General features: G+C 39.9%; 1 protein-coding gene across 1 annotated transcript; it reads right to left on the reverse strand.

Annotated features, from left to right (window-relative positions):
• Positions 1–323: 323 nt before the first annotated feature.
• Positions 324–24,763, reverse strand: smu1a (SMU1 DNA replication regulator and spliceosomal factor a). Its single transcript, XM_072258138.1, has 12 exons — positions 24,619–24,763; positions 18,228–18,438; positions 14,458–14,610; positions 12,610–12,720; positions 12,108–12,236; positions 10,491–10,610; positions 8,576–8,692; positions 7,177–7,304; positions 5,675–5,801; positions 3,330–3,497; positions 2,518–2,670; positions 324–646 (listed from the first exon to the last, which is right to left on the reverse strand). Exons 1-12 carry the CDS (start codon positions 24,642–24,644, stop codon positions 548–550), a joined length of 1,542 nt encoding a protein of 513 aa, XP_072114239.1. The 5' UTR covers positions 24,645–24,763; the 3' UTR covers positions 324–547.
• Positions 24,764–26,182: the final 1,419 nt, after the last annotated feature.

The raw sequence follows: 26,182 nt of genomic DNA on the forward strand, positions 1-26,182 counted from the left end.
CCACAACATAGTTCCATGTACTGATCCATGCTATACAATTCATCACCTTTACCCATAATACTCTCTTAACCTGAAGTTTGCTCTTTGAAAAGGTTCTAATTGCACCCTATACTAATTTGCTTACTGAATTTAAGAATGAGAATGCCTGGAGTTAGAAGTTAGTCCTTTAATCTTGGAGAGTAAAATGATGTGCTTTAAGCCAAATTAATAGTCTGAACTGAATACAATGCCTCACTGAAATTAGAAGCCGACTGAACTATGTAGAAACTCAACTACAACAATCATTTGTTTCAGGTGCTGTGACAAATTACTGCATAACTTGGTCAGTGCCAGAAACAGCATTTTATTAACATAGTCCAAGTTCTGTGGTGAATTGAAATACAGTCAACATTATTAAAAACACGTAACTTCAGCAATTTGTGTTTTTTTTTTACAAGGGGGAATGTAGAGAGCTTTCTAAAATTTAAAATGGTGGCTTAATTGTATTGAACCTAGTATCCTACACAGTAACATTACCACTAAATATACAGGAGACAAAAACAAGTACTTAAGGTTTCCACAGCTTAAGAAGACCGTCTTCACTGTAGGTTCCAATTAGATTCTGGTGTGGATGGTGAGCAATTCCAATAACATCTTTCTCGTGAACCTGCAGAAATGAAGTAAGTCAGTTAAAGCTCCAAATTTCCCTACTGTTATATCTTTGAATTTGGCTGAATCCTACAATTACAATGCCTTCAATGACCCTGGCTAAAATTAATCTCTCCACTTTTCATCAACCAGTCATTACTAATAAATTTTAGTGCTTCGTCCTAATGATGGACCTTGGCCTAAATGTCAACTGTCCAGTTCCCTCCATAGATGCTATCTAAAGGCTTGTGCATACCAGCTTACGCCGCAGCCTATGCAAGTGGGCTACGCCATTGTGAGCATTTATACTTGTGTGTTGGTCTGTCTGCATCGCTCTGCAACTCACTGCCAAAACGCTAGTTGGCGGTGGGGTTTCTATGCCACTGTGTTGAGTTTCTTCATGTTGAAACTCAACACAAAGAAACCCAAACTTCAAACAATGGTGACTGAAACTGAAGGAGGGTGAATTTTCTGTGCCTGTCCTGCCACTGACAGACATGGACGAGGAAATGCATTTCAAATATTTTCAGATGTCGGCAGGTAGATTTGACGATTTGGTTCATCGTCTCCAACCATTTATTTTGCATCAGTGTACGCACAGTATACTCAGAGACTGGCAATCACCATTCGAGTTTTAGCTGCAGGTGGAAGTCAATAGGCTGTAGCAGCTAGCTACAAACTGGTGTCAAGCACAGGGTCTTCCATAATTTCGGAGGTCTGTAAAGCTTTATGGAAAGCATTGCAGCCCGAGTTCCTTCCCTGCCCTTCAGTCACCCAGTGGCAAGCTACTGCAGCGTAGGAGGAAATGTGATGCTACCAAGCGGACCAATTACAGTTGTTGCGGTCTGCGACGCCACGACGTGCAGTTAACATTTTGGGAGAGGTGCGCGTTAGGCTACGGCATAGGGTTCAGCATAGATACAGCGTAGGGTTCGCGGCTATGCCGTACCTTCGGCGTACATTTAATGCACAAGTATAAATCAGCCTTTACCCCAGTTCCTCCAGCTTTGTACATTGCACCAATTTTATCAATGGGTTCTCTTCCCACTGTGGGCTTTAATGACTCCCAGCAATGGGTACATTGCTTCAGACATGTACTGCCTCATCACCATGACTGCTGAACCCACACAATCTTAAGTCCTCCATTACTGGATGAGAAAGCAACATTGCCTTTAACCTCCTTTATAAATGTCAACTGCAGATTCCATCTCTCTCTCTCTAACTGTCTGAAACCAAGCCAAGACTGCATTTTTGATCCTTACATGGGCTTCACAATAACACCGCCAGATTTCATCCATGCTGCAGCTAATTTTCTAAAACCTTCATTCATAATCCACATGCTTTAATTTTTATGGGGATTAAAAATAAGTCATCCAAATAATTTGAGTGCTGTAACTTTGCTATACATGCCCTCATTCAACTAGCAGCTTGATCCTAATTACTTTATTAGCCACTCTTCAGCTGTAAAGGCCTTATGATTTGGAAATTCATTCTCAGCTCCTTTACCTCAAAGGCATTAAAACTTAATAGCTTTTTACGTGGCTTGGAGTCTTAATTTTTTTTGGTGTTGCAAAGGTGCTTTATAAATAATCGTAAACTTCTCAGCTTACAAATGTCAAACTTATGCACAGCCCATGCATACAAATGAGCATTTGGGAGACCGGCAGGATGGATTTGCTGGCTACTACAGTACATGTACTTATTAATGCAAAGATAAAGGACATCAAATGGGTTAGAAATAAGCAAAAGTACATGAAACAACGCCTTCAGAATATTTTCTAACACATTGTGTTTGGCTCCTGCATCAAATAAACCAAAGTGTCTTTAATATTAATCCTGTTTTTAAAGATTTCAAATTTTGATATATTTAGTTTTATAGAAATTTCTTACCGTCAATGTTCTTTCCAGCTTTCCAGTCACTGTACTGAAACAGTAAAGCACAAAATCTTCACCAACACAGTAGATCCATTCGCCACGAGGAGAAAGGCAGCAGCACACAAAATCACCTCCCTCTCTTTTACCAGAACTGAAGCTCCTCACAATCTGCCACAAAGGATAGTTTAAGTTTAAGCTTAACCAATGTTTGGCTTGAAATCACTGTTTTATAAAACAGAAGGTGGTTGTTTCGGTTGACATCTTCATTAGTTCCCGTCACCCCCAATAAATGTTCAATCACCATTTTCTATTTAGATAAGTTTGCAAATATTTACCTCTCAAAGTTTATTTATACTGCAAATATGTGGCCTGACAGGCAGTAATACCACAGGCCTACAGTCACATAATGGACCCGCGAGTTTGATTCAACACTAAATGTCTAAAAGAATTTTATCCCAAAAAACACATGAACCAAGTGTGTAAAACAAATCCAAGGAAAGGCATAATGAAATTTATAAAAAGGAGGGGGATAAAAAAAAAGTAAGGTTGCCATAGATATACGTTGCACTAATTATATCTTCTGAAAAGACAGCAAATTTCCCACTTTCAAAAGCAATTATCCTCTAATATCCAAATAAAAGTATTGATTGCATTAGAAAACTATCAGCCCAATATAAACCTCTCATGTCTCACACTATGAATGCACTATTAATGATATTTTCATAAACTTGTTCCAAGAAATAGTACAACTCTTATCTAATATATACTTAAATAAAAGCATCTTCAATGGAAATAAATCACCAGGGTAAGTTGCTGCACAGCCATACCTGTCCTTGCATGTTCATGATAACCACTGTATTTGATCGATTACACACTACAAAATGTTCAGGGTTCTTCGGCAATAGGTGTACACTGTTCACTGTGATATCGGTACCAGCAGAGCTTCCCAATGACTTAAATGTATTTACACATTCTGTTGTCTTCACGTTCCAGATCTGCAAAAGAGATGATAATTAAGCATAAAAAAATCAGCCTAGCAGTGACTCAGCAGCTGTCTATACATGAAAGCCAAACACAAAATGGTACTTATTCAAAGATTCAATGAACAAAACCTTACATACATTACCATAATCAAACAAAATCTGTTTAATCTATTATTCCTATATAAAACCCAGCTTTGTCACACTTTGATGATTGAAATAGATGTTGATTCTGATGCACAGCAGTTTGTTTTTTTATTTAATTCTAAAGGTGGTCGAAAAGGGATAGAAGAATATTACACTCTGATGGTTAATAACTACATTGTAGCACAGTGGTCATGTTATTGAAGTAGTAATCGAGGGTTGATTAATAGGTAAGAAATAGAAATTCAAATATCTCTAGGACAACTGAGAAATATTTAATGAATTAAATTTATTTTGGTCAGTACAAACATAACAAAAAGCATCATTTTCAATGTTGATTTCATAGGACAAAATTACAACAAAAAACAGATATTCTTTAAAACAGACCTTATTCTTTATATTCTTTAAAATTCTTTAAAACATAGATATTCTTTAAAACAGGTGTAGGCTGAAGCTACAGCTTATTACGCCCACCCCTCTTACTTATACAATATATTTGGTGTCAATCATCACATCAAAACAAAAAATTTCATAATCTTTTAACACAAAATCCAATTCCAAGTATCATTTATTTACGTTACCCCCATTCATTTTAAGTCATGTATTTTATATTTGTTCATTAAATTATTTTTAAATAATTTTTTAAACTTGTTAAGTGTGGTGTATGTTTTTAAATTCTAACTACAACTGTTCCATAGATTCACCCCTCTGACTGAAATACAATGATTTTTTACATTTGTTCTTATCCTTTGTTTTTGAAATATACATGTTCCTCTCAAATCATGTTGACTTTCTCTCATTTTAAACAACCTTTGGATACTTATAAATTATTAAAGATAACTTATTTACAAGATAACTTATAAATAACATAAATTATTAGGTAAACTCAGAGTAAAATAATCTGGTCTCGTTAGTAATGGTCATATCTGGTGGTGAACCTGTGTTCTTTGGGGAATAAACTCTTTGCCCAGCAATGGCACTGACTTTTTAATTATCTTCTGAGATGGCCCCACAAGACATACAAGATGGGCAATTAAAGATGAGCTTTGACAATAAGACCCGTATGCTCCAAATAAATAAACCATTACTTGTAATACGATTTAGCCTTGAATGAAACAACAGGTGAATTACAGGTGATTTAACAGTAAATTATATTTTCTTAATTCTCTAACTACAGAAGTAGTTGCACTTGCCATGTTTTCAGTTTTGTATAATAAGGCGGAGCTTAGGAGGGATAATGGCGCCTAACGGCGATTCCTTTGCTTGCATCTTCGGAAACAGCTCTATTTCCTTCTTTAATATCTTTATTTTTCCCTGTCAGGGTTCTTTTGAAGACCCTGACCTGCAGTTACATGCAGGCTTCGGTTCTTTGCAGGAATGGGACCTGTTCTCAGGGTTCCATGACTGGCTGTTGTCCGATGTGCCAAGGGCTTGGCCTGAGTCTCACATTGTGTTCGGAAGCCTAAAATCTCGGGCTCTGGAGACGGGCAGATTGAGGGTTGGTGTCACAGCAGGAAACTCGTGTGTCATCAGGGAGGCTGGAAAATCTTTCGCTGTGGGCCCAAAGATCCAAGGTCTTTGCGATCTTCGGACACAGAGCTTGAAAAAAGCGACTAAACGGACTTTTAACATCTTAAACCAGAAGGTTGTTGTTATGTCTCCGGCTTGCTGTGAAATGGGGGACACCTCCCTATCCCTTGCCAGGGAGAGAGAAGCTGTGGTTTGTCAAATGTCAGATGAAATGCAAAACCTTTAGGGTAACTTTGGTCTGTGACTTTGCTATTGCTTAGCATATGCTTGGGCTCGGTGACGGTACCAATGCGCTTGCTGTTGGTGGGGGGGGGGGAACTGGGGGGGGGGGTGACTTTGGGGTTCTCATGTTTATCTGTCGTTCATTATTTGGGGCACTTCTCTGTTTTCGTAGATGTTTGCCAAGGAAAAGTATTTCAGGATGTATACCGTATACATTTCTCTGACATTAACTTTGACTTTTGAACCTTTGATAATCACCAACGTATAACATTTTTCATGCTAATACTGTTTAATACCTTTACACTGCCATCAGAGGATGCACTGAGAATGTAATGTCCATCTTGTGTAAAAGTCACTTCATTAACAAATGATGTGTGACCTCTGAACTCCTTCAATGTTTTTCCAGATTTTAGACCATGAATCCTACCAAAAAGAACAGAACATAAAATTAACATCAATAGTGGCAAATCACTCACTCAAATTCTCACCCCAGCAACCAGTCAGTCAAATATTACTGAGCTTTTTCCTTTAACCTTAGAGCTAGAAATGAAAAATAGTAAAACATTTTATCTCTGCTAATATACATTATTTGCAATTTTTTTCCACCTTTTCTGCCCTAGGACCTCTGCCCATAGGATCTTATTCCAGAAATATGACTTCCTCTACTGTTATTGGAGCCCTCAAAGACATTGCCTCCATTTCCCACCTTGCCCAGGCAGTTTCCATGCTATAATTGCTATATGTTGTATGGTTATGAAGAGATGGTGTTCCTTTGTTCCTTCCCTTTTATCCCATGAGCGTTCATATCAGGCATATCAATCTTCACCAACTTTACTGGTTCTAATAGGGAGCTATCACGAATCACACTAACCCCCTCTCCCCGACTTCCTCACTTCCACAGGGACCACTCCCTATGACCCTGGGCTCTGTTCATTCCTTCACACCCAACTGCTCCCAGTCCCTTGGCACTTTTCCCTGCAACCATAGAAGATGCAACATCTGCCCATTCATCTCCTCCATTACCTCCATTTGAACCTCCTACTGCCTGCTTTATTGTATTCAATACTCAGAATGTGGTTCGAGCAGACGATTTGCACAGCACCTGCATTCTATGGTCAACTTGAACTTTCACCTGCACCTCATTCCAACTTCCATTCCCACACCAACTCATCTGTCCTTGGCCTTCTCCACTGCCAGAGTGATGGCAATGGCAAACTAGAAGAACAACAACACATATTCTGCTTTGGTAGCCTACAGCCCGATATGAACACTGAATTTTCCTATTTTAGGCAACAAACTTCCACCAATCCATCCAGTTCTCTCTCCTTTTGTTCACCTCTTCAATCCTGCCACCTTGTTACCCAGACTCATCACCCTACCACACCTGCTTTGATCTACCTGTAACCTACATACCTGTCCACCTGTTTTCTTTTCTCCCTTGATTCACCTCACCTATCCCCTTCCTTCCCTCCCTCCTCTCAGTTACAAATACTGGCCACCTTCTCTCTACGCTCAGTTCTTATGCAAAGTCTCAACCCAAAAATGTCGACTATCTCTTTGCCTCCACAGATGTTACTTGAACTGCTGAATTTTTCCAGCAGTTATTTATCGCTCCAGATTTTTCAGTGCAGTTTTACTCTATTTTCACTTCCTGAGATTGAATATTAAAAATCACTAGTCTTGTACAAAGCAGACTGTTCAAGCTCAGCATGAGATTCCTTTCTGCAATATGGATAGATTGCTTACTGCTTTATCAGCCCCAAGCACTCACAACCCAAACATAAAAATAAAATCTTACCGGATTGTTTGATCAAAAGATGCGCTGAGAATCTGACTGCTGTCTTTAGAGAAACTGAGGCAGGTCACTCCCTTACTGTGAGCACGTTCAAATCGGCGTAGGCACTGACCACTCTGTATCTTCCACACCTGTGGGAAGGCAAAGATTCAGCCAACTATGTACATACTGACCCTCTATAATAGCAATCAAGCCATCCATATCCCTTAGCTGTTTCTATTTCTTCCTGAACCCACCCCAAGGACATTGTTTCCTTTTGAAAGTGAAAATTAAATCTGCTTCCACTACTCGTTTGGAAAGTGAATTCAGTGACATGACTGTTCTTTACATGAAAAATATTTGGTCACAAGCATCGAAAGCGTTAACAACCTTGGGATTTAAAGGGAGTGCATTTTGGGATCTTCTGATTAAGTAGGTAGCATACATACAGTTGATGGGATGGGAATTTGGTTTAAGTGAGAATTTACTTCAGTGAGATTAATGAAATTTTAAGAATTGAACATAACTTTTATAACAAGATCAGCTAGCAAAGGAGGTCAGTAATGCACAGTTATTTTAACAAACAGTAATTAAACCATAAAAATCTTTAGAAAGTTTATTAACAGAGATCAATGAGCTCAAGATCTCAAAAGATGAGGTGATGCTGGAGACTATTCAGTACACCAGGAAGAGAGACATTTCTAGACTATGAATTTCAGAGTAGAGCTGAGAAATGAGCTGGCAAAGGAGAATTCTCAGTGGTAGGAGCAGTGGTGATTCAAGACTCAGAAAAACCTGTTACGATGCAGAACAGGGCTGTTAAATGTAGCAAATTACCTCCTCTGGACGGCATGGTCTGCTATGTGTATGTGTGTGGTGGTGGGGGGGGGGGGGAGGTGTTGGGGATTCAGGGTATAGCAATCAAATGGGAAAAGTAATGAGCTGTCAATATCGATCAAAATTAACTAGCAGACTACCTTATACTCTATTGTCGCCAAACAATTGATACTAGAACGACAATCATCACAGCAATATTTGATTCTGCGCTTCCGCTCCCTGGAGTACAAATCGATAGTAAATATTAAAAATTTAAATTATAAATCATAAATAGAAAATAGAAAATGGAAAGTAAGGTAGTGCAAAAAAACCGAGATGCAGGTCCGGATATTTGGAGGGTACAGCCCAGATCCGGGATTAGGAATCCAGTAATGCTTTATTTTAATTGTTTGCACTATTTGAATAATGATATGATGATTCCTGGATCTCTACAGCATAACACTGTGGGCTGAAGGGCCTGTTTCTCTACTGTATTGTTCTATGTTTAACAACTTCATTGCAAGTGGATCTAAATGATCAGTTCAGAAGTGAAAACTCTGTTACAAGCTTCACAACTTCAAAATATTTCCTCAGTGTAGCTACCCACCTTTATCTTTCCATCCTGTGCTCCTGTTGCTAACATTTCAGTGTCACGACTGAAACACATGCAAAGGACTGCATCATCCATCATCATGAAGTTATCTTGTGCCTGGTATTTCAGATCCTAGAAAACGACATATGAGGATTTAAGAAAAGTGAACAGAGTGCTGTCTACACAAGAACAGCAAGGACACACATGGTGCAGCATAGGAGAGTCAGTTTACTGTTTGCTTTTCACTCAGGACCTGGACACACAACCTTCCAATTTACATGCATATTTCATCACCGAGTCCTAACTAATAGTAAAGCTAACCAAACAGATTTTCATTACACCTGTCATAAGCTGCTAAATCTACTTACAAAACTATCTTTGGCATTCACTGAGAGACAATTAATCATCAAACAACTTGAACTATATCACTAACTAATCCTACCCAGCCAAATAATACTTAGCTCTGAATCATACCATCTTAAAAAGTACTTAAGATTCAGATTCATTTATTTATCACACATACATCGAAACATACAGTGAAATACGTATTCGCATTAACAACTAACACCAAAGAATGTGCTGAGGACAGTCCACAAGCATCACCACACATTCTGGTGCCAATATAGCATGACCGCAACAACAACAGCAACAAAACAAGTCACTCCCACCCACTCAGATTGGTTTCCAACCAGGACAGGCTTCCATCGGACCTCTATTTCCAGACTTGCCAACTTCAGTCTTCAACCTTCGGTATTAATCCCAGGATTATGGAACTTTGAACTCCGGCTGCCAACCTAGGGAGTTGTCCCTGGCCCAGATTTGCAAACATCGGGCCTCTGATTTCTGGACATGCAGACTCAGGGGCTTCAGCCATCGGGCCTTGACTTCCAGAGTCACTGGCTTTGGTCTTCAACCTTCGGTATCGAACCCAGGACTTGTTGCTCATGGACTTTGAACTCCAGCCTCAAACTCTGGAATTGCATGTACCTCCAACCTAGGACTCACATACATGGGGCCAGTTTGTCTCAGTCATTGAGCATGGAAACGCTGGTTATGCTCCTCAGCACATGCTGACCACATCCATTCATGGGGATCACTGGCCTTCAACTACAGAACACTCTTTCCTGGACTTGGCTTCTGCCCTTCACTCTTCATTTTTGCCCCTGAGCTCTAACTCCCCTCATCCCTGTCTCTGAACCCTAACCTGTTCCCCAACATCCAATGCTGCCCTCAAAACCATCCCTACAAACCTAAAAAACAAATGGCTGAGGCATGACCTCAACAGCCATTAGAGCTTGGCCTCAACAAGTTGTTATACCTCAGTTTGCAGAACATCACTTACCAAATACGCAAAGAGTAAAAATATAGCACCGAAATACATAATATCCATGCAGAAAGTTACCAATGGATTTGGTATGTCTAACAGAGCTTGTTCTGGAGATAAGAGCAACAAATTCATTAAAATCCGTGCCTGGTTAGTTGTTCTGTATGCCTACGTTAATCTGATAATAAATTAGTTGATTTAATAACAATGAAACAAGAAATTTTTTTCATATATTCAGCAGCACACCAGAATGCTCTCGATGTATTTTAAACCGTTCAAAACCAGTGCCAAATTTACTTCAGGAATTAATGGACTTTTTTTTCCAAATATTCATACATAAAAATAAAGACCTTAATATTAACAATACTATAAAAATGTTTAAAAGAAATGCACTCAATCTTGTCATTCCTCTGTTTTTTAATTTCATGGCCCCTAAGAGTATTGAACCCAGAAATGGCATGACTTTAACAACGGCCATAGCATCAGAAAGAGCTAAAAAAAAATCACAATCATGACATGTCAATTGGTTTTTAAGATGTCTGTGTAGAGAAGCCAGATCTTTAAACTAACAAGTAATGAGATATTCTTCTGGTTTTCTGTACTTGCCTTTCTAATTTTGCCAGTGGTGAAGTTCCATACTTCAATAAAGCCGTCGACAGAACCTGTAACCAAATATTGGCCATCTGGGGAGAACCGAGCACACTCCACGTGGGATTTCTGCCCAAACTGTTGAAAGCATAAATCGGACAAAGTATATAACTGACAATTTTCCAAAAATTCTCTTTTGACATGTAGCTTCCCCGCACTTGAACTTTTAGTTGTTTATTCCATTCATATATGAGGGTTATGTTTAAATGACACCTTGAAATCAGTTCTCAATTTATAATGTACTACTTAACCTGCTCATCAACAACAATTCATGAAACACTAGAAAGAAACCAAGAGAGATCTTAACTGTGCTCAGTGATGGGAATGGCACAGCCAATGTGTCAATGCAAACTCTCAGACCTGAGACTCCCTTTGCAACTGGATCTTTGACCTTCTGAGCAACAGACAGCAATTAGTAAGAACTGGCAGCAACACCCATGCCACGATTATCCTCGACACCGATGCTCTCCAAGGTTACATCCTCTACTCAGTCCGCTACTCCACTCTCTGTATATTCATGACTGCGTGATCTGATTCTGCTCTAACCCCCATCTACAAATCTGAAGATGATACCACTGTACTGGGCTGTATAATATCTCAAATAACAACAAGTCTGAGTGCAAGAAGGAGATATAGAGAGCCCAGTGACACGATGGCATAAACAATAGGCTTTCCCTCGGTGTCAGCAAAACAAAAGAGCTGATCATTAACTTCAGGAAGGGGGGCAGTGCACATGCTCTGGTTTACATCAATGGTGTTCAGCTCATGAGGGTTGAGATTTCCTGGGAGTAAACATCACAAGTAGCCTGCCCTGGTCCAACCACATATACACCACAACCAAGAAAGCTCATCAGCGCCTCTACTTCCTCAGGAGGCTAAAGAAACTTGGCATGTCCCCTTTATTCCTCACTAATTTTTATAGATGCACCACAGAAAGCATTCTATCTGGATGTGTCAACACTTGGTATGGCAACTGCTCTGCCCATCATCGCAAAAAAGAGCAAAAAACAGCAGAGAATTGTGGACACAGATTAGCATATCACAGAAAACCAGCCTCCATACTATGGACTCCAGCCACATTTCTCGCTGCCTTGGTAAAGCACCCAACCAAATCAGACACCACCCACCCTGGAAATTCTCTCTTCTTCCCCTCCACCACCCCCACCCATCAGACAGAATGTACAAAAGCCAAAAAAGCACATCACCAGGCTCAAAACCAGCTTCTATCCCCATTAAAATACTACTGAATCATTCCCTAGAATGATAAGATGGACTCTTGGCCTCACAATCTACCTGGTTATGACCTTGCACTTTATTATCTATCTGCACTGCACACATTCTCTGTAACACTTTATTTTGTACTCTTATTTTACTTTGCACTACCTCAGTGCACTGTTGTAATGAACTGAATGACATGCCAGACAAGGTTTACACTGTACGGTGCATGTGACATAATAAACCAACTTACCAATTTAACCTAGCGTCTTACTTAACTTCATCATTTGAGAAAGCTTGATTCTGTCTTGAAACATCCCCAAGTACCTAACTTTCACTAAATCTATTTACAATATTTACCTTGATATGCCTGCTGAGTTGAGTGGGAAATTTCTCCTCTTCTACATCTTTCACAGCTGCTTTTCCTCTGAACAAATCAATTGTCATTCCGGGGGGCAAAAGACCCTGATGCTGCTGCCATTTTAATGCCTGGAGAAAAACAGAAAAAAAAGGGAAAAGGTTTAGCATAAGGCTAACACATTTATCAAAAAAATTTATATACAAAATAAATTTCAATCTCACACAACTTATGTGAAACAATCGCCACAAATTTTTTTCAGTTTGCATTTCTTGACTATTATGGGCCACTTTTCTAAAATGCAACCCTACCCCTGACCCAATCAGTATTGTTTTCATTAACAAAGGTAAGAGTTTTCATACATTTTTAAATGCTTATTATTAATACCAATGTTGCAGAAACATTTATAGGTGTCTTTCAAATGACAGTCACTGCTCCAAACAACTTATCATTAAGTACCTCTCACCAGAATGCTCCAGTATTGAAAACAAAGACCTGACCCACCTGACCCAACAAAGCCATGAGACGTGACGGGGGCACCACACTGACTTCGCCTGCCAATGCCTGAGCGATGGCTGCTCTCCGCTTCTCTTTACTGCTGCCATCTGGGTAAGCCTAAGTACACAAATACAAATGTTTGCTGAGACATGACTGACAATTTAAAGATCAAATTTTCAAACTCCAAATACCCCTTTACCAGCTGCAAAAACACAAAAGCATTTCATGCACTACTTTGCAGAATTGATGATTTAGTGACAGCTTCAGAGAATTACCTTGCTTCTGAGATTTTGTTTTTCAGTGTAACAAATAAAATTCAGTAAAGACAGAAGAAACTGCAGATGCTGGAAACTTGATGTCAACACAATGACATCGGCGCCGGACCCGGGAGCGGAGGTTCCCGGGTCCAAAACCAGTTGGGTCCGCTCCTCAGTATGCTTTCCATCCGTGCCGGGATGAGTGTTGAGATCACAACTTGACCTCATAAAATAAAAAAGGGAAAAATACTGCAAAAGTGTCTGCGTGGGGAGTGGCGCACCACACAGTCTCCCTCTCGCTCTGCGCCTTGTAAAAGCCATGAAAAAGACATCATCACGGACATGCAGACGCGCACACATGTATACGCAGACCACACTCGCACGCACGCAGGCACACGCTAAAAAAAGGAAAGAGGGGAGAAGGGGTGTAGCAAAACTCTGTGGAAAGTGCCCTGTACTCTTTGTATCGATGTGAGAGCAAAAGGTACTATTTTTTAAAAACATAGCAAGTTGTGATTATCTGCAATGAATATACAATAAAGACGGAGGAAGCAGATTCAATAATTACCTTCAAAAGGGAATTGAATGCAGCACGTGACATCAAATGTAATTCATCTCATACCAAAGGGGATTTGCCAGATACTACACGAAGGGTTCTCAGAAGAAATATTTACCAGCATTCCTAGTATTGCATGACTAATCTTGTAACTATGCTGACCAGTGGATATTAGATTACTGGATAACTAAGAACTAATACAGGCATATGTTGCTGCTGATGGAACACCTCATATTGGCTACAGAACTTTAATGTGAAGGCACCTAAAGCAGGTTGGTACAATTCATTTCAAAAATTTCAGCAGCAACATCAAATTTTGCAATGGCTGCAATATGATTATAACATTCCTGCTAGCTTTGACTTTTAAAATAATAAACTGTGATTACAAAGCGGACCAACATTATGAACAATAACACAGTCAATGAATAAAACACCTTTTCAGTTTATTCAATATTCATTAGTTATTGGGAAATTGTTTTAAAGACTGTTATTTGCCAATAAATGGTGAATTTTGAATATTGAATAAGGGCATTTTATTGATCAATTAGATGCTTCTTAACAATGTTGACCACTTTGGGATCACAAATGTTCTTTGGAAAAATCAGAGTAGGACAGTTTGTGACTATAATGGAACCACATGAATCCAGTGTCTTTTATTGTTGCTGCAAGATCAATTTGTTTCATGATTTTTTTCAATTCAGACAACCATATGGATTAATGAAAGCACAGAGAATAAACAGAATGCTAGTTTTTTTTATATTTTAGAGATACAACACGGTAACAGGCCTTTCTGGCCCAATTACACCCATGTGACCAGTTAACTTGGCAGTAGTTTTGCATCTGATTTCCCTCAAGCAACGATTAGCAATAGGTGTCTTCTCAGGCAGAAATTAACTTTACTGAGAGAAATGAGAATTCACAAAATTAAAACAAAGTCCCTGAAAAGTTATTTTGATACTAAACATATGAACAAGATAACCTGCAAGTTCAAAAGTGGTCTACTTGTTTTCTAAATGTTGCCAAATGGCAGATAATAATTACCTCACGAGGATCAAAGTAAGACCTTGCCAGCAGGTTCTCGAGATGAATGTACCTCTCCGGTTGAGTTTGTTTTAGCATAATCATGGGGTCAGTCTGTCTGAGCAAGGATCTGGCAGCACCCAACTCACGAAGCTCAATCAATTCTAAAACTACCTGGAAAAAGAACACAAGATTTCAAATTACTGGTGATAGTCCAACCTATTTTACAAAGACTGCTATATTGGTATTTTCTTTACAGTAAATGTTTACCAGGGAAAAGCCATCTAAATCATTCTCTTTGTGTGTCCAATGTTGAAGAAAATGGCTCTCAAATGTCAAACATTTTAAATTTCAAGATATCAGTCTTCATTCAACAGTCATGATTTGACAATCACAGATAATATTGATTGGATAAATGTAAAATGGAGGCCATAATCAGATCAGCCGTGATCTCACTATATGGCAAATGAGGCTTACATATGAAGATCAGTGCCGTATTAATACTCCTACACCTTCCACTCTTACACAAGAAATTCACTATCAACCTTCTGTTACAAGTATTTATAGGGACTGAGGCAATTTTAAAAGCTTGTTACAAAAATCAATATTAAATGTACACCAAAAGTTTTGTCAGCATTTGTGAAAAGAGAAACTATCATCACAGGTAGCAAGATTAAATTTGCATAACTTATATAGCCTTATTCAAAATAATACCTTGGGATTCTTACATCTATTTGTGAGAGCATAAAGGATTTTAATTTCGCACACGTGAAAAGCACTAACAGCAGTTTTAATCACTTTATTGAATGATAACAGAACACCAATATTTTTTAGTCCAAAGGAAAGCATTACATCGTGCACATGAAAATAGTTTGATATCAAAATAACAACAGATATAATTAAAGGTTCTCTGTGTATATATCTATAAACCTCCTTCAATATTATAATTCTCATTTTTATGAAATTCCTTCAAACCTAGCTTCTTGTTCACCTCAAATTATCTATACCTCATTACCAACAGCATTATTCTATTTACTGTTAAGCCTAAGTTACAGTTGCAAGTTTGTAAACCCTCTGCAATTACCTGGTTTTCTGCATTAATTACTTATAAAATGTGGTCTGATTTTCATCTAAGTCAAAATAATAGACAAACACAACCTGCCTAAACTAACAACAAACAATTGTACTTTTCATGTCCTCATTGAACACATTGTTTAATTATTCACAGTCCACAATGGAAAAAAATGTGAAGTCTTGTGGTAGAACTTCCTTTAGCAGCAATAACCTCCACAAAACATTTCCTGCAGCAGCTGATCAGACTCGCACAATGGCAAGGAGGAATTTTAGACTATTCCACAATACAGAACTGTTTCAGTTCAAAAAATATTTCTGGGATACCTTGCATGAACAGCCCTTTTTAGGTCATGCCACACCATCTCAATTGGGTTAAGATCTGGACTGACTTGACCATTCCAAAACACAAATTTTCTTCTTTTTAAACCATTCTGTTGTTGATTTACTCTTGTGTTTCAAATCATTGTCTTGTTTTATCATCCAACTTCTATTAAGGTTCAGCTGATGGACTGCTACCCTGACATTCTTGATACAATTTTTTGAATTAATTATTCCCTCAATTCCAGGCGTTGAGGCAAAGCAGCCCCAAACCATGAAGCTCTTTCCACCATGCTCCACAGCTGGGATGAGGTTTTGGTGTTGGTGTGCAATGCCCTTTTTCCTCCAAACGTAGTAGTGTGCATTTCTACCAAAAAGATCAACTTTTGTCTCATCTGTCCACAGAACATTGTCCCAAGCATTGTAGAACATCCAGATGGTCTTTTGCAATCTGGAGAAGTGCAGCAATGTTTTTTTGTTGGAGAGCACTTTTTTTTTTCCATGCTGTCCTTCCATGAACACCATTCTTGTTCAGTGTTTTCCTTATAGTGAACATGAACAGAGACCTTAGCAAGTTTGAGAGATTTCTGTAGGTCTTTTGCTGTTATCCTTGGGTACTTTTTAACCTCCTTCAGCAATGCATGTTGTGCTCTTCGTGTGATCTTTGCAGAACGCCCACTCCAAGGGAGAGTAGCAACAGTACTGAACTTCCTCCATTTGCAGACAATTTATCTTACTGTGGACTGACAGACACTCAGGTCTTTAGAAATGTTTTTGCAGCTGTATCCAGCTTCGTGCATCTCTACAATTCCTCTTCCAAGGATCTCTGAAGTTGTTTTGATCGAGGCATGGTTGCACATAAACAAATCTTTCTTGAGAAGAGCAGCTCTACCAGCAACCCGACATGGTGTGTCTTCTTTATAGGACAGGGCACCTCTATAACCCACACCTCCAATCTCATCTCATTGATCAAAACATCTGACTCCAAATAGCTTTTGTAGAAGGCATTACCCCACAGATTCACGTACTTTTTTGAATCTAGACTGTGATTGTTTAAATGGTGTACTCAGTATTGACGAGAAGTAGTACAATTACTTGTGTGTTATTAGTTTAGGCAGATTGTCTATTATTGTGACTTCAATCAAGATCAGATCATATTTTATGTAATTAATGCAGAAAACCAGGTAATTGCGAAGTGTTCACACAATTTATAACTTGCAGGTTTGCAAGTTATAACAGGCCATGTCTAGACATCTGCACAACAAAGATAATTGACAATTAGATGAGCAAGAAATTAAGTTATGAGAAATGAGACCTGAGAGTTATGGGACTAAAGGAATTTGCAACCATTTTTCCATGATCACACTTCTTGTCACAACATTTATACATCTTTTATAAAGTAAGTATAGTCCCAGACTTATCAAAAGGTCAACACCTGCAAAGGAATTTCAATATCATAAAATTTTTTTTAATTGATCACCGTAGACAAAACATTGCTCAGGGACCACTGAAAATTAAAGTCTTTTCACTTGGACTATTCAAAAAAAATTAACTCACCAATCAAAACAATTTTTTTGATTGGATGAAACTTTAAAAATACAATCATTCAATAATCCTATTCAATATCACTCAAATTGTAATTACCTTTAGTTTGTAACCATTTTTCCATCTGTCATCTTTGGGCATTGTTGAAATTTCATGCTTGTCACAGAATTTATACTTATTCTATGAACTTACGTAGTAATTTACTAATCAGAAATTAGAAACTGGGATCACAGAAGTGTACCAGGCCAAGCTCACTGTTGACCAGAATGAAATTACACTTGGAAACCTTTAGAAAATCTTCAATTCAAAAGGTAGCGCTGAAGAAATATTTGTTAGGGAATATTCTGGACTTCGCTTTATAGCAAATATTAACTTCAGCAACTAATTTCAGCAACCAATCTTTAGACCTGAACATGGGTTGTAGATTAAATTTTAAATGCAGCCCTGGACAATAGTCTCCAGGAGCTGTGGACACCAGTTAATTGAAAAACCAGACAATACTGATTAACATTCTGGAGTGTGGGTGCGAAGGTGGTGTGAAAATTATATGTAATTCAAAGAAAACATTGTAACTATAGAATTGTCCTTTGATGTCTAGCATATAAAATGTCATGTAATATTGGGTCAAGCAAAACTTTCTCTCCAGAAGGGTTTCAATATAATGCCTGCTGCTCGTTTTTGTTGAATCAAACACTTCTATATCCACTAGCTTCAATGCCTCTCCAGTGACTTTGTTCACATCACAACGACATTCAGAGCATATTCCCCTATTTTACACGATTTAAATTCACAATGCAGAACTCAGCCACTGCATCTCAAGGAATGATCCAACTTGTAATATTTGATTATCTTACCTGCTCATATAAATCAATAAGAGTTTTATCAGGCAGCTTCAGTGACTGTATGGCTTGCAACACAGTGTCCCAGTGCCCACTGTTAATATCCGCAACGAAACTCTCAATACTATCCACTGTGTTTAGGGAGACTGTGGTCTCCTCTTGTAAGGTTGCCAGGGTCCGGTGCAAGTTGTTTTCCTTCAAGTATTGCATGATCAGGCGGACAACGCTAGAAACAGAAATAATAACTCAATTTGTGCATTACATAAAACCAAATTGGAACAGTGCCCTGATTTCCCACTTAAAAAGGATATGACCACATTCAGAAAGAAATTCATTCACATCTGCAGAAAGTTCCAAAGTGGCCACTGCCTAAATGCCAGTAATCTAAAGTAAATTGAATTTAAATTCTTTAAATTATAGACTGGGTTCTTCAGGGAGGTGTTAGAAGTATTAATGTGACAATAACTAGAAAACCAAATTTTGTGAAGTCACTAACTACCAGAATTCCTTGTTTTTTTTAAAAAAAAGCTATCAATTGTCTGGGCACAAAAGTTGTCTCACCTCAAAATTGGCCCTTCTGACATAGCACTGAACGCACTGAAGTACCTGAAGTTATTTAACCACTTCACTGCAGCAGAGCTTGAATTCAAACTTACTACTAACCAGATGAAAGCATAATATTTCTGCTTGACAATGGAAGGCTGAATATAAAGTTAACACTTTACCCAGTGAATAACCTGCTGCACACCTTGTAAAGACAGAAAATCTGCAGATGATGGAAGTTAAAGGAACACACACAAAATGCTGGAGGAACTCAGCAGACAAGACAACGTCTATGCAAAAGAGTAAACCATTGACGTTTCAGGCTGACACCCCTCGTCAGGCCCTGAGAAAAAAGATGAGCAGAGTAAGGAGGTTGGGGGAAGGGAGGAAGAAACACAAGGTGTTAGGTGAAACCGGGGGAGGGGTGAAGTAATGAGCTGAGAAGGCCACTGGTGAAAAAGATACAGGGCTGGAGAAGGGGGAATCTGATAGTAGAGGACAGAAGGCCATGGAAGAAAGGGAAAAGGGGCAGAGCACCAGAGGGATATGATGGGCAGGTAAGGAGATAAGGAGAGTGGGAAATGGGAATGGTGAAAGGGGGGGCGTGGGGCATTACCGGAAGTTCTAGTTATTGAGTTCATGCTATCAGGTTGAAGATTACCCACACAGAATATATAAGGTGTTGCTCCTCCAACCTGAGTGGGGCCTCAAGGCAGCAGTAGAAGAGGTCATCGACTGACAAGCAGGAATGGGAAGTGATATTAAAATGTGTGGCCACTGGGAGATCCTGCCTTTTCTGGTGGACAGAGCGTAGGTGCTCGATAAAGAGGCCTCCCAATCTATGTCGGGCCTCACCAATATAAAGGAGGCCACACCAGGAGCACCGGATGCAGTAGATGACCCCAACAGACCCACTTCCTTCAATCCTCCTTCCCCTCTGGTTATAACCACCCACCCACCGCTAAAGAGAAAAACTGGAGAACTTATCTTGTGAGGCTTTATGGGTGAAACTCAGGAATAAGAAATGTATGGTTATATTAATGGGGCTATATTATAGACCACTCAACAGTTCACAGGACTTACAGGTGCAGAATTGTAGAAAGATCGAAGACTGCTCCAAGAAGCACAAGGCTGTTATAGTAGGTGATTTTAACTTTCCACATACTGACTGGGACACCCATTCTGATAAAAGGACCAGATGGGATAGTTTGTCAAATGCATTCAGGAAAGTTTCCTTGATCAGTATACAGAAGTCCCAATGACAGCATGTGATACTTGATCTCTTATTAGGGACTGAAACAGGGCAGGTGACAAAACTTTGTGTAGGGGAACACTTTGCATCTAGTGATCACAATGCCATTAGTTTGAAAGTAAATATGAGAAAAGATAGGTCTGGTCCCCGGGTTGAGATTCTAAATTGGAGAAAGGCCAATTTTGATGATATCAGAAAGGAGGCTAAGTGTGGATTTGGGACAGGCTGTTTTCTGGCAAAGGTATACTTAGTTAAATGTGAGGCCTTCAGAAATGAAATTTTGAGAGTACAAAGCTTGTATATGCCTGTCAGAATAGAAGGTTTAGGGAACCTTGGCTTTCAAGAGATACTGAGGCCCTGGTTAAGAAAAAAAGGTGCATAGCAGGTATGAACAAATGAGATATTTGAGAAGTATAAGAAATGCAAGAGAACACGTAAGAAAGAAATCAGGAGAGCTACAATAAAGCATGAGGTTGCCCTAGCAGACAAGGTGAATCCTAAGGAATTCTACAGATACGTTAAGAGCAAAATGATTTCAAGGGACAAAAGTGGTCCTCTGGAAGGTTAAAATGGTAATCTATGCATGGAGCCAAAAGAGATGGGGAGATCTTGAATGGAATTTTTGCATCTGTATTTACTAGGGAGATACACACAGGGTCTACAGAAGTGACACAGAGCAGCAGTAAAGTCATGGACCCTATACAGATTACAGAGGTGGTGGTGTTTGCTGTCTTGAGGAAATTAGGGTGGATCAATCTCCAGGACCTGACAGGATGTTCCCTCGGACCTTATGGGAGGCAAGTGCTAAAATTGCAGGGGCCTTAGCAGAGATATTTAAATCATCCTTAGTGACAAGTGAGGTACTGGAGGATTGGAGGATAGCTAACATTGTTCAGCTGTGTACGAAAGGCTGTAAAATACACCAGGAGATTATAGGCTGTGAGTACTACATCAATAGTGGGAATGTTATTGGAAGGTATTCTAAGGGACCATATATTTGGGTATTTAGATAGACATGGACTGATTAGGGACAGTCAGCATGGCTTTGTGCATGACAGGTCATGTCTAACCAATCCTGTACAGCTTTTTGAGGAAGTTACCAGAAAAGTTGATGAAGACAAAGCAGGTTCAGTTGGATTAGATATTGACTTCGTGAGAGAAGCCAGAGAGTGGTAGTAGATGATTGCCTCTGACTGTGGCCTGTGACGAGTGGAGTGCCATGGGGATCGGTGCTGAGCCGATTGTTGTTCGTCATCTCTATCAATGATCTGGATGATAATGTGGTTAACTAGATCAGCAAGTTTGCAGATGACACCAAGATTGGGAGTATATTAGACAGTGAGGAAGACTACCAAAGCTTGCAGCGTAATCTGGATCTGCTGGAAAAATAGGTGGAAAAATAGGCAGAAAAATGGCAGATGAAATTTAATGCAAACAAGTGTAAGGTGTTGCACTTCAGCAGGACCAGCCAGGGTAGGTCTTACATAGTGAGCAGTAGGGCACTGAGGAGTGTAGTCGAACAAAGGGATCTGTGAATACAAGTCCATAGTTTGTTTAAAGTGCCGGTACAGGTAGATAAAGAGTTGTAAAGAAAGCTTTTGGCGCATTGGCTTTCATAATTCAAAAGTATTAAGTACAGGACATGGGATGTTATGTATATTGGCGAGACCCGACGCAGACTGGGAGATCGTTTTGCTGAACACCTACGCCCTGTCCGCCAGAGAAAGCAGGATCTCCCAGTGGCCACACATTTTAATTCCACATCCCATTCCCATTCTGACATGTCTATCCACGGCCTCCTCTACTGTAAAGATGAAGCCACACTTAGGTTGGAGGAATAACACCTTATATTCCGTCTGGGTAGCCTCCAACCTGATGGCATGAACATTGACTTCTCTAACTTCCGCTAATTCCCCACCTCCCCCTCGTACCCCATCCGTTATTTATATACACACATTCTTTCTCTCACTCTCCTTTTTCTCCCTCTGTCCCTCTGACTATACCCCTTGCCCATCCTCTGGGTTCCCCCTCCTCCCTCTTTTCCTTCTCCCCGGGCCTCCTGTCCTATGATCCGCTCATATCCCTTTTGCCAATCACCTGTCCAGCTCTTGGCTCCATCCCTCCCCCTCCCACTTTCAAATCTCTAACTAGCTCTTCCTTCAGTTAGTCCTGACGAAGGGTCTCGGCCTGAAACATCGACTGTACCTCTTCCTAGAGATGCTGCCTGGCCTGCTGCGTTCACCAGCAACTTTGATGTTATGTTGGAGTGGTGTTAAGACATTGGAAAGGCCTAATTTAGAGTATTGTGCACAGTTTTGGTCATCTACCTATTGGAAAGATGTAAATAAGGTTGAAAGAGTACAGGGGACATTTACAAGGATGTTGCCGGGACTGGAGGACCTGAGTTACAAGTAAAGATTGAATAGGTTAGGAGTTTATTCCTTGGAATGTTGAAGATTACAGGGAGATTTGATAGTGGTATACAACATTATGCGGAGTATAGATAAGGTAAATGAAAGCAGGTTCTTTCCACATAGATTGTGTGAGATTAGAACTAGAAGTCATGGGTTAAGGGTGAGAGGTGAAATGTTTAAGGGGAACATGAGGGGAAACTTCTTCCCTCAGAGGGTCGTGCAGGTGTGGAATGAGTTGCCAGCGCAAGTGGTGCATGCATGGTCAATTTCAACATTTATGAGATGTTTAAATAGGTACATGGATGGCAGGGGTATGGATGGGAATGGTCCGGGCACAGGTTTATGAGAGTAAACAGTCTAAATGGTTCAGCATGGACTATATGGACAGAACACCCTGTTTCTGTACTGTGACTCTACCATTGTTCTACCCATTAACCAACTCATCAAATCTGTAGCTTTAGCATGATTGTCTCGCTAGGCACAGTATTCAATTTTCATGCACTTTGCAAATTGATTAATCACACCTTCTACATTCACACCCAGATTGCTAATACAGATATAACTAACAGCACTCCTCCCTATTACACACCTCTGATCACAGACTTCCAATTACAAGAACAACCATCAAATTTCACCCTTCATATCAGGCCAAATAAAATCCTAAATACTAAACTGTCCTTTATTCCATCAGCTTTTGGTACCACTCTCCTGTAGGATCGTGGCAAAGATATTACAAAAGCACATATAGTTTATATAAAACAGACTAACCTCAGCAACATATTTACTTACCTCTTCAAAAAATTGCATCAACTTATTCAAACAGGATAACCTCTCAATAAGAAATGGCAATAATCTTTGAGTAATCCCTTTTTTTCCAAATCCAGATTAGTCCTGTCCCGTCCCTCAGATGTTTTTCCAACAATTTCCCTACCACTGACACCAGACTCACTGGTCTGTAAACACCTGGTTTATTCTTGCTGCCCTTCTTAAATAAATGTATATTTGCTACCCTCATGTCATCTGGCACCTTCTGTGATCAGAGAACTCATAACTTGTACTCTATCAATAGAAAGGAAGACAAAAGGCAATGTTAGCATTCATTTTGAGAGGATTAGAAGATAAAAAGCAAGGATGTAATTCTGGAGCTTTATATGGCACTGGTCAGACCACATTTGGAGAACATTTGGTCCAGAGAAGTTTAGAAAAATAATCATGGAAGTTTAAGGTGTTAACACATAAGGGAGGGAGGAAGAGGGTTGATGGCTCTTGGCCGCTACTTGCTAGAGTTTAGAAGAATGTCCGGGAGGGGATCTCATTGAAACCTACAGAATATAGAGTAGACATAGAGACGATGCTTCCAGAAGTGGGAAAGTCTAGGAAACCAGAGAACACAGCATCAAAGTAAAAGGATGTTCTTTTAGACTAGAGCTGACAAAGAGATGTGAATCAGTGGAATTCATTACCACGGGCAGCTGTGAGTACATTTAAAGTAGAGGTTGTAGATTCTTGATCCATCAGTGTCAAAAGTTATAGGGAGAAGGCAGGATAATGTGGTTGAGAGAGAAAAATAAATCAGCCACCAGCAGAGCTGACTCAATTGCCAAATAGCCAAATTCTACTCCTGTGCCTTGTGGTCTAAATCCGTTTCCCTCCACAGCTTTCTTTACAAATGGAACAAAAACCCCTGGGTTGGTTTAATGCAGCTTAAAATAATCACACAGCTGAGCCCAACCAGTTACAAATGATACACTGGGTCATTTCACAGTCTCATAATAGAGGGCATATATAAGGAGAAAGAACAGTTTGAAAGAGGATGTGAGGGGCAAGTAGTGGGTGCCTGGAGTGTGTTGCCGGGATGGTAGCGGAGGCAAATACGAGGGGGCATTTAAAAGACTCTTGATGGGCAAAACAACATATTTCACATCATCCAGTGATATCAAACCTGATGATGTGCAGAGAAATTGCACTGAGTAACAGATGGGATTACTTTAGTTATGTTTTTAAATGTTATCACGACATTATGGGCCGGAGGACCTATGGCTCTGATGACCAGTTCCATGTTCGACAATGGTTCAGAATTTGCAGATTCCCCCCGCCCCCCGCACTGGAAGCTCCAGGGGTTAACCTGCCAAAGGCCGCGCATCCCGTGACTGAGCTGGAAAACTCTCTGTATATTCCAACTCAGTAACCCACTTACTCTGCCGACTCGATTTCTATCGACATGACGTCCGACCTGCGACTTCCCCCTTGCCGCCAATAAGACTAAATAAATACAGTCCGCCGAAGCCTTCCCCCAGGCCGCAGCCTCCACACACACATCTGCTTCCCGTCCAGGCAGGAAGTTGCTCCTGCACCAATCAGGGGAAAGAGGAGCACTTGCCCAACGGCCATGCGCGACAATCTGCTGCGCTCTGTTGTCGCCAGCAGGGTTCGCTGTTGTGGAAATGGGAATGGGTGGCTGAGGGGAAATAGAGCAAGAATAGATGCTGGAACCACGAAGGGGAAAAGAGGAAGAAACATCAAGTATATATTAAGGCAGGTGCAAAAGGCTTTAAGATCAGTTGAAAACTGGGCTAATAAGTGAGGTTTCAGGAAGTCTAAATACATGATTTTTGGCTTTAGAAGAAAGATTCCTGATTGTGAATTGTGTCTATATGATTCTCCACTAGAAAGAGTCAAGTTTTAGGTTTTTAGGTCTGGTTTGATGAAAGACTTACTTGGAGGGTTCATATAGATAAAACAATTGGAAAGTGTGAGAAAGTTTTAAATGTTACGAGAAGTATTGCTGGATGCGTCTGGGGAGCAGGGCGGGAAACGATGTACTTAATATATCTAGCTATGATGTTAGGTCAGTTATAGATTATGGTTGTATTGCTTATGGTTCTGCTGCTACGGCAGTGCTTGGAAAACTAGACACCGTGCAGTCCAAAGCACTTGGATTCTGTTGTGGAGCTTTTAGAACAACATCAGTCCCAGCATTACGTGTGGAGAGGGGAGAAATACCTCCACATTTAAGATGAACTCAGTTGGGCCTGCAGTATTGGGTAAAACTAAATGGATTCAATCACAACTGTCCATCAAAGTGTCTTTTACAGGGGAAGTCAGAGCGCCAAAGTAAAATTAAAAGATCCCCGTTTTTAGATTTGGTTAATAACTGGGCTGTGAAATTGAAACTAACTGAGGAAGACATAGTTGACCAAATTTGCTTGCCACCCGTCCCTTTTTGGCTCTTTCCAGAACCAGAAGTAGACCTATTCCTCCTTTTTCAGTTTCAAGGAAGCAGTGCAATTTCATCAGCGTTGATCACAAATGAATATTTAAATAATAAATGAGGATCTTATCTGAAGACTTTTACCGATGGCTTAGTGGACCCAGAGAGCAGTAGGGCAGGATTTGGGATGTATGTGCCTCAGCTTGGAGTTAAGATTGGTCACCGGGTTTCAGATGGTGTTTCTGTCTTTGCAGCAGAATTATTAGCAATCCTCTGGGCCTTATGGTGGATAGAAGACTCTTGACCACGTAGGGTTATCATCTGTTCGGATCCTGCTGCTGCCTTAGAGTCTATAAAAGGGAGTAAATCAAAAGCTTGTCCTGACATAGTTATTGAGATTCTCTTAGCGCTATTTAGAGTAGGGAAGATGGGTTGTGCAGTTGGATTTTCATGGATACCTGGGCATGCTGGGGTGGAGGGAAATGAAATTGTGGATGCATTGCAAAGTCTTCCTTACAGAACAGGCAAGTAGAAATTAGAGTTCCCCTAG

Source organism: Mobula birostris, chromosome 5 (assembly GCF_030028105.1).
Source record: "Mobula birostris isolate sMobBir1 chromosome 5, sMobBir1.hap1, whole genome shotgun sequence".
Classification (NCBI taxonomy): domain Eukaryota; kingdom Metazoa; phylum Chordata; class Chondrichthyes; order Myliobatiformes; family Myliobatidae; genus Mobula; species Mobula birostris.

Excerpts from the sequence above, each read along its gene's own strand:
- smu1a (XM_072258138.1), bottom strand. The coding sequence starts at position 24,644 with ATGTCGATAGAAATCGAGTCGGCAGA. Across the intron at positions 18,439-24,618 it reads ATAGAAATCGAGTCGGCAGA|CGTTGTCCGCCTGATCATGC; the intron begins GTAAGTGGGTTA and ends TTCTGTTTCTAG. Across the intron at positions 8,693-10,490 it reads CCACTGGCAAAATTAGAAAG|GATCTGAAATACCAGGCACA; the intron begins GCAAGTACAGAA and ends GTCGTTTTCTAG.